General features: G+C 45.1%; 2 protein-coding genes across 3 annotated transcripts; both read right to left on the reverse strand.

Moving 5' to 3' along the window:
- Positions 1-753: 753 nt before the first annotated feature.
- On the reverse strand, positions 754-1,568 carry LOC133897754 (zinc finger protein 2-like). The gene has a single exon (XM_062338574.1). It carries the CDS (start codon positions 1,489-1,491, stop codon positions 1,063-1,065), a length of 429 nt encoding a protein of 142 aa, XP_062194558.1. The 5' UTR covers positions 1,492-1,568; the 3' UTR covers positions 754-1,062.
- An 863-nt stretch (positions 1,569-2,431) lies between these two features.
- Positions 2,432-8,321, reverse strand: LOC133897430 (NADPH--cytochrome P450 reductase 3). Of its 2 annotated transcripts, none has more exons than XM_062338164.1 (18): positions 7,754-8,321; positions 7,559-7,618; positions 7,378-7,454; positions 7,188-7,245; positions 7,014-7,097; positions 6,888-6,924; positions 6,322-6,391; positions 5,760-5,954; positions 5,584-5,676; positions 5,245-5,473; positions 5,079-5,162; positions 4,840-4,991; positions 4,656-4,752; positions 4,299-4,448; positions 4,122-4,199; positions 3,724-3,846; positions 3,521-3,634; positions 2,432-2,714 (listed from the first exon to the last, which is right to left on the reverse strand). In XM_062338164.1, exons 1-18 carry the CDS (start codon positions 8,084-8,086, stop codon positions 2,634-2,636), a joined length of 2,115 nt encoding a protein of 704 aa, XP_062194148.1. In that variant the 5' UTR covers positions 8,087-8,321; the 3' UTR covers positions 2,432-2,633. The 2 variants fall into 2 exon arrangements, with proteins under 2 accessions (XP_062194148.1, XP_062194149.1); XM_062338165.1 differs by having other exon boundaries at positions 7,763-8,320.
- Positions 8,322-8,623: the final 302 nt, after the last annotated feature.

Raw genomic sequence — 8,623 nt, forward strand, 5'->3', positions numbered from 1 at the left:
GTACCGAACGGAAGCATATCCTTTGTAGAGCTCCAACGTGAATTAGGGGTGGCATTCATGCTATTGATACCACGGGAAAAATCCTTGTGCCGAGTTTGCTCTCTCTACCTTATTACGTTTCTGCATTTACTTACTTGCAATTTACCTTTTTAGATAGGTTGCAAGCGCTCTAATCGGTAGAGTAGACACACTAGATAAATCTAGAGCATATTTAGATAGAAATTGATATAGTTTTATCTTGTATTGTTTTTTTGAGCCGAAATAGTTTTAAAGTGTCCTAATTTACCCCATCTTAGAACGCCACTAATCCCTACAATGATTCCATCCACTGACCCCACAAGCCCACTGAATTACCGATCGCATTCCCACCTTATGAGCAGCGATTTCAATCAGTTGCAACTACTTGTATAGAGAAGTGAAACATGTAATATCATTGATCAATTGTAATCGACAATATTGTAATTGTATTGTTTAATATGTTATAACTAGATTATATATCATGCTATAACTATAATGTTTAGCATGTCATAACTAGAGTGTAGTATATATTGTAACTAGTCCACACTTAAAAATACATGTCGTAACTAACATCTACCATATTATAATTATAGTGTTTGTCATGTTGTAACAGCAAGTTCTGTACTGTACCATGTTGGTTAATTTTTTACAATAATGCCTGAGAACAATGAAAATAAAAATAGAATATATTTCAGTAGATAGTGTGAAAAAATGTTAGTTAATTTTTCTGCCGGGAGAACTATAGATATAGCTAGGTGGCGAGCACATGTTAAGCTCGTCAACATATGTGTACAATTTTCAGCATGCTAAATATTATGATGCACGTCCATGACATATATAGATAGATAGATAAATGAGACCATGCATGGAGAGGCCTATACATGTAGATGCAGGATTAGTTATTGCATGAGCTATATATACCAGCTGTAGTAGCTAGTTTAAAGCTTAAAACACCTGATCAATTTAAAGAGGCTACGAATTAGCTAAGACTTGCACCGGAGAGCAATTAGATGCAAGAACTAATCATACAAGCATATGTATCGATCAGAGCTTGAGCGACAAGTCGATCTCCTCCCCGTTCCGGCCGTGGAGGCCGCAGCCGCCGTCAGCCGCCGTGCCAGCGCCCCAGCCCACGACGCCCGGCAGCGCCGCCGCGTGCTCCCTCGCCGATCGCGCTGCGCGGTACGAGGGCCAGAACTCGCCCCCGCTGACGGCCGGCGGCGGGGACGGCGGGGCGGCGACGATGTCCCGGCTGCGCTTGGCGAGCGTGCGCTCGAGCTTGTGCGCGTTCTGGTGGCCGCCCAGCGCCTGCGAGCTGTGGAACCTGCGGTGGCAGTAGTTGCAGGCGAAGGCCTCCCCCAGGTGGTCGACGCCGGGAGCGGCGGCGAGAGCGGGCCGGCGGCGGGGAGAGATCTCCAGGCGCAGGTCGAGGTTGACGGCATGAGCAGCGTGCGACGTGGGCTTGTTCTCCATGGATCAAAAAAGGAAGCTTTTTTTGTTGGTTGCGAGAAGTGGAGGAGAGAGTGCGCGTTGAGAGGACCAAGCTAGAACGCAGTGGTGTGGGTGTGAACCGGGTACGTATATAAAGAGAACGAAGTGCCGGGTCGGATCTGTGCATATATGTGCACATATTCAAACCCGTGTTCATACACTGGTTACTGCCCATCTTGAGCGGTTAATTTCTAAAAATTTCGTAGGATAAAGTGCAACCCCCAATGGAGTTGAAGTGTGGATCCAGTAAGTACTCAGCTTGACTGCAGACTGAGCAGAAGAGACGACGACCGATGGACGCGAGAGGCAGTCAACTCGACGTACGTAGGTAGAGAGACAAGTAAGTAAAGAGAGGCGACCAACAGTTGGACATGTGCATGTGATGCAACACCGACACAGCAGCATCAGCATGGATGGATCCATCTCAGTCAGATATCCAGATGCCTGACTCCTCCCCGAGAAAGAGATGGAGCATGTCAGACGCAAGCTTAAGAGCTAGCGGAGGACATCTCTTGGAGGTAGCTGGGCGTCACTCGCCAGTCGTCACTGAGCTACCCTACCCGGCAGGGCCGGGCCACGAAAGAAGGGCATGTGGCGACACGCGACTGCTGCGCTTTGGGTCTTCGGTCGTTTCACCCCTGTCCCCCAAATAGACTTTTCACGTACGAACGGGGGTGCAATATAATTCTCGTGTTGCAATAGGGCTCAATGCTTCTTCATTCACCAACTGCATCGCACGACACACACACCACCCAGAGTTTCTCGGCTCCAGTATTTCTCGACAGTTTCACACATAAAACATCGAGCAACAACACTACACGAGAGAACGCAGAGCAAGAACCTAGCGCAATTGGCCTGGGCGCGTTGTTGTGCTAGCGTTCGAGCCTACGATACGATAAAAAAACGCAGAACAAAAATGATCTCTTGTAAAATATGAAATTAATAGCTTGCTGCAGTCCTATGTATAAACAACCCTGCTGTGCTTTCAATTCAATATCAATCTGAAAATCCTACTGCTAGTGTATATTCCCCACACCAAACAGATCCCAGTTGAGGCAGAACTTGTGTTCTCTGATCTTCAAACGTTTGCCTAAGGATGCATGGATTCATGAGGGCGGGATATGTCACCAAACATCTCTCAAGTACCTCCCTTCCATCTGTAGGCTCTTCACGTAGCTTTCTGTCTTCGAGTTATCCAAAGACCCCTGCAAAGTATGTTCAAAGTTAGCATCCAGTCAGTAGATGGATGTGATGCAATGAACTTGTTGTCAAGCAAGAGCACCGGCAAAGATTTAGCAAGGTGTTATGCGACAAAGTCAAGCAAGCAGTTGTTTCACCCCCAGTAAGATAATCATCAATCATTTCACCCTGTTCTGAGTCACCAACAATTACACTTACCTAAACGGGACTAATAGAGTTGAACTGGATGATCATAAGTCAGCAGCAGGGTTGGCACCAGTCAAAGCCAATGAAATCTCCAGATTCGTTTTGACATTGGTTGGCCACAAACTACTGTTTTCTACAACAAGATTTGATTACCCTTTTTTTTGTGTTACTCAAGAACAAGATGCGTTAACAGGGGAAAACTGTCAACAGAAACTCTCTATGACCTTATAGTCAGGAGGAAATATATGTTATCTGGAAGCAAAAAGAGCAAAAAGATTTTTTTTTTCTTTCTAAAAAGACAATGAAAAACTAAAACAGCAAAACTCGATGATATTGATATGCCAACAGCAGTCAGCCATGCTTTGCAAGACAGATGTTTGGCGGTGGTTTCAAAAGCTTGAGTTTGAGTAACAGAGTTAACAGTCTAGCCGTGTGGGGCTAGGAGTAAATTTTTCCAGTGCAGATGACCAGTTCGTGTTTCATACACATGATATATTTGTAAACAGCATTTTTTCCACCATCCCAAGCCTACACACCATTTAGTCCCTTGGTAAAGTAAATAAATAAATCTAGAAAGCAACAAGGGATAGTGATACAGCGACAAACTTTTGGAAGCTAGCAATACCTGCTCCTGAACAACTGTATGCAGTGTGCGGTGCACATCTCTAGCCATGCCCTTCGCGTCACCACAGACATAAATATAACCGCCGTGAGAAATAATGCTCCAAAGCTCGGGAGCCTGGGAAGATTACACAGGAATGGTTAGAAAAGGGGGAATTTATTAGTCTTATGAACAAAACTTGATTGAGCAGTGATAAATCATTTTACCTTCTGTGCCATTTTGTGCTGAACATACTCTTTTGTAGGACCCTCACGAGAAAAAGCTACAATCAACTCAGAAAGGGCACCAGTATTAACAAAGTTATCGAGCTCATCCTCATATATGAAGTCCTGGACAAACAAAACATTGATTAGGAAAACTATAAAGAGGCTAGGAAGTACATCCAAAAACTTGTAAGATCATTTACTGCATTTCTGTGAGTAAACAGCAATGCAGAAAATTTTCCTGGCAGATAAGGAGATTCAAAAGAGGAATAATCACATGGCAGATAGGTATTTTCTATGTCACAAGAAGTATAGGTGACAGACTGAAATATTTCAGCAATTATGAAATTCTGCATACTAGTTGCGGATGAAGATGAATAAAGTTAAAACATAAGCCATACCATCTTCCGATTTCTGCACCCAAAGAAAAGGATAGCACGGCCTAGTTCCACCCCTGCCTCTTTTAAAGCTAATCGCTCCTGGCAGTCCCAAATACATCAGATATCCACATGAAAATCTTGAAGCGTGACAAAGTTTGAAGAACAATTAACAATGCCAATTTAAGAAGAAGAAAAAACCTGTAAGAAGCCCCTGAAAGGGGCCAGACCAGTCCCAGGGCCAATCATTATAATGGGCACAGTAGGATCAGCAGGCAGTTTGAAGTTTGACCGCCTAACAAAAATTGGAGCCCAGTGACATTCTTGGCTCTCTTCCAAGGGAGTCGAATGCTGCAATAGGATTGGCAGACTAAAATGTTTACTAGATGACATGATGATTGATGCAAAATAACTTCAAAGGATTTGATAATTTTATACTTGAATATAAGTACAGAATTATATTTATTGGAATAAATACATCCATGTCTAAGAGTCATCTCAGAAGAAAGAAAAGAAAAAAAATGCCTTTTAAACACAAAAGAATAGGCAACATTGTACCTTCATCCAAGTAGAACAAACTCCTTTATGGATTCTTCCAGTAGGGGTTGGCCCATATACGAGTGCACATGTCACATGAATTCTTGTTGGCACCATTCTGTTGCAATATAATAGTAGCATCAGTCCTAACTGACTTATCAATTTACCCAGGTTAAACGAAGTGTTATTTAAAAGTCATGGGTACCTCGGTGAGGAAGATATTGAGTAGTATCTTGGCTGCAGGCGAGGAGAAATAGCTGCAAAGAAGACACCAAGTGGAGGCTTTGCTGATGGGAACTCTGAAATAACTTCCAAGAGACTTCTTTGGCTCGTGACTATCCATTGTGAATACTCCTTCTGCCAATGAAATTCATGTGAGAAACTAAGAAATACAACACCAACATCAGAAAGTATATTGATCTGTATTACAAAGTACAAACCAACCTTTCCAGCAGGAGATGCGAGATGTTTAAGCCGCTCAGCCTCTTTCGAATCAGATGCATGAGCAGCCAAAGCGAGTAAAGCACTCTGCAGCAACCATTGAGGGAATAACATGAACGTAAGAAAAAACATCAGATACAAATGAATGTAAATAAAACCAGCAGTTCACCTTTTTAGGAGAATTCAACAGATCTGCGTATCTGGTAAGTGCAGTCCTCACTGTGCAAGGGGATGGGAAAGGAGGCGGCAAAGAACTCCCACAAAGCGGAGTACCATCATCTTGGTCAGCATAAATTGAGAATAAAGTATCTGGCGAATAACCTAGCAGCTTTTCTGCCTCTTCAACAGTTTCGATGCAGTTTTCAGCATATACACCAACATGATCTCCAGTCTCATATCTAGTAAGGTAAAATAGTAGCTGTCAGCATTCTGAAGACCGATTTAACAATCTATGTATATCTACTCTTATTTTCGGAATTAGCAGATCCAGTCTATTGAATATACTTACGTGAGGCTAGTTCCTGCGATATCAAACTCTAAATGAATGCAGGACCGGTCAGAAGCTGGTGTATGAAGCTCTCGCCGCACAGCCACATTAGCCCTGCAAGAAAAGCATGATCAGCATCTGCTCATACCACAGGCACAGCCAAACTTCCAGGCATATGAAAGCAAAAAAGTTCATACCTGCAAGGATGTTGAATGTCATAGACAGCATGACCATTGCTGAGACTAAAAGACTTGTTGATGTATTTGGCATCCTCTGGTTTGACAAACACAACTCTATATTCCGGAATAGCAACTGTGTAAGGAGTTGGTGCTGCTGAAGAATCATCTTCCTCGCGGAGCAGTTTATCCAATTCTGGCCATAGAAGTTCCTTCCTTTAGTCGAAGGAAAAACCAAAAGGCATTAGCTTTGATGTATAAGTGTCAAAGTCTACAGACTGTAGTCTACAGTTGAGCTCAAAGTTAAAATATGTGCACATACAAACGCACTACAGGCAAGATAAGCCAGATGAGTCATCATTAAAAGCATCCATGTGTCAGTTCAAAAGTCGAGACCACAATTAAGTTCATTGCAATTCTTACCACACATTAAAGTCATCCTCAATGCACATATAAAAGTTAAGATATGTGCACAAGCAAAAGCACTACACGAAAGATGCGCTAGATGAAACATCAGGAAAAAAAAACATTAATGCCTCGGTTCAAAAGTTAAGACCAAAATTAAGCTCATTGCAATTCGTACCACAAGTTAAAGTCATCCTCAATGCATTGATCATCATCTCCAAGACCAAGAGGAACAATGCATTTGCCACCTAGAAGAGATGTGAATGGACAGGAGTTAATCAACCTTGGATGGTCAAGAACACAAGAAAACTGGAAAAGGCATGTAACCCACAATACATGATTCAGAAGATCAGTAGTATCTCACTGAAAACTATTACATTGTGAAACAGTTGTTCAGTCCTTTCTGAAAAATAATGCTTGGTTTGACTTATTTATAGAGTGCAAAAGTTCCACTCAAGAAGCCAGAAAAACATCATAAGATTCAACTCCTTTAGCATTTGGGCATTATTACAAAATAGCACTATGCAATGTGTTATAGTGTACATGGTTGTGCACATGTATAAATAAGATAAGGTGTAACCCTTAAGCAGCGTTCTAAAAGTGGAAGTTCAGCCTGTGAACTAGAGGAGTGGCATGCAGAACTTTTCAGTGAGCACACACATACAGACTATATGCAAAGTCAAAAGCTTCGAATCAATCTGAATTGAGATAGAATCAATAACGTGGGCATTCTGATTTAGTTACCTTGTTCTGCGAGGAGCTGATCAACCACCTTTCCAACCTTCAGTAAAGAGAAAAAAACAAATTAGTGTGCATTGTAGAAATCAGAGTTGACATACACATCCAATCAATGTAGACACACCATCAAACCTTGTTAAAATGCTCGTATTGTCTGTTTCCAAGGCCAAACACTGCAAACCGAAGATTACTCAACCATTCACCTCTCTCATTCCCCTGTACACCAACCAAAACAAGAGGTCATCAATACAGAGTACCAAACACCCATACACAAGGTAAACCACAACAGTACATTTGTATTCCAACCTCCGAGAACCATTTATAGAACCTCGCTGCATTGTCAGTTGGCTCCCCATCACCATAGCTACAAAGACAACAACAAGACATGTTAGCAACTAACTGAAACCAAAATTCACACTTTATCCTGGCTTGATCGACTCGGTAAGAAATCCAGTAGCAGAAGCAGCAGGAGTGGGTATGGTCTGCTAATCCTTACGTTGCAATGACGAACAATGCAATGTTCTCCTTCTTGAGCTTCTCCTCGTACTCCTCATCCTCAGCAGCGTAGTCGTCCTAAACCCCAATGAAGCATATATCAATCATAGCAGTCGAGGTGCTACGCACATGAAATTCTATTCTCGACGCAGCAGCATGAGGATGAAGTATGTGCAACATACCAGATCGATCACCTTGAAGACGGCCTTGTCGTACCTCGCCTTGGCCTCTTCCGCGAGCGCCTACAAATCCACACCACACCAAAAGAGGCGACAATTTCCATCTAATTAGCATTCAGCGGTGCGGCAGGAGCAAAGCGCTGAGCTTTGGCCTTTGGCTGTACGAGAGAAGGCGGGGTGAGAGGAAAAAAGCAATACAGTAGGAACCTTGGCGAAGCCCTCGGCGGTGCCGGTCTGTGTGCCGAAGAAGACGGTGACCCTCTGCCTGCCGTCGTCGGGGTCCGGCTCGGCCCGTTGCCTGGCGGCGAGCGGGAGCGGCGACGCCTGGGCGGTGGCGGCTGCGCTGGGCGCGGCGGAGTGGCGGGCGAGCAGGGCGACGCCGCAGCCGACGAACACGGCGAGGGAGGTGGTGAGCAGGACGAGGAGGTGGCGGTTCTCGGCGAGCGAGGAGGACCAGTTGTGCGCGCCCTCGGGGTCCCGGCCGGCGAGCAGCGCCGCGAGGAGGTCGAGCGCCGCCGACGCGGAGTCCATCCGGGTGCGAAGCGGAGCAGGTGTTTTGATGAGATCGAGGCGGCAGGGTGTCAGAGATTTGCTGTCGAAACACCGGCGGTGGCACGGGAGTTTTGATGCGGATCTGCTGCGGCCGCGACTTGGGAACGAAACAAGTCCGGTCGCGTTGGCTCGAGGCCCCCACCACCACCAGATCCGTTCGCTTCGGTTCGCTTCGCTTCTGTTCGCTCCCCAGCCAAGTTTCGAATGGGAGTACTACACAAGCTAAGATATAGATATCCACCACGGAACGAGATCCTCGTCAGAGGGCAGTCGGTAGCCAATCGACCGCCCGTCCGGATCGGACGCCCTTCTCGCCTCGTTCCTTCCTCGCTGCCTTTCCAACACAGCGGCAGCGTGCGACTGCAGCTCAGTTTTGGCGCGGACGGAGAGGAAAAAACAGCGATCTTCAGGGCCAGGGCCTGGAACTAGTGACGGCGACGACTTCTACAGCTGCGCGACGGTCGCCATCGCCGGGGCACCTCCTTCACGCAGGCAGGTTCAACTTACCGATTGGGG

Source organism: Phragmites australis, chromosome 17 (genome assembly GCF_958298935.1).
Source record: "Phragmites australis chromosome 17, lpPhrAust1.1, whole genome shotgun sequence".
In the NCBI taxonomy this organism is placed as follows: domain Eukaryota; kingdom Viridiplantae; phylum Streptophyta; class Magnoliopsida; order Poales; family Poaceae; genus Phragmites; species Phragmites australis.

What these genes read in the sequence shown, in the direction of transcription:
- LOC133897754 (XM_062338574.1), bottom strand. Translation starts at nt 1,491, where the DNA reads ATGGAGAACAAGCCCACGTCGCACGCTGCTCATGCCGTCAACCTCGAC.
- LOC133897430 (XM_062338164.1), bottom strand. Translation starts at nt 8,086, where the DNA reads ATGGACTCCGCGTCGGCGGCGCTCGACCTCCTCGCGGCGCTGCTCGCC. An exon ending in GACATTCAACATCCTTGCAG is followed by an intron (nt 5,677 to 5,759) that starts GTATGAACTTTT and finishes CTTTTCTTGCAG; the next exon opens with GGCTAATGTGGCTGTGCGGC. An exon ending in CTTTCAGGGGCTTCTTACAG is followed by an intron (nt 4,200 to 4,298) that starts GTTTTTTCTTCT and finishes TGGGACTGCCAG; the next exon opens with GAGCGATTAGCTTTAAAAGA.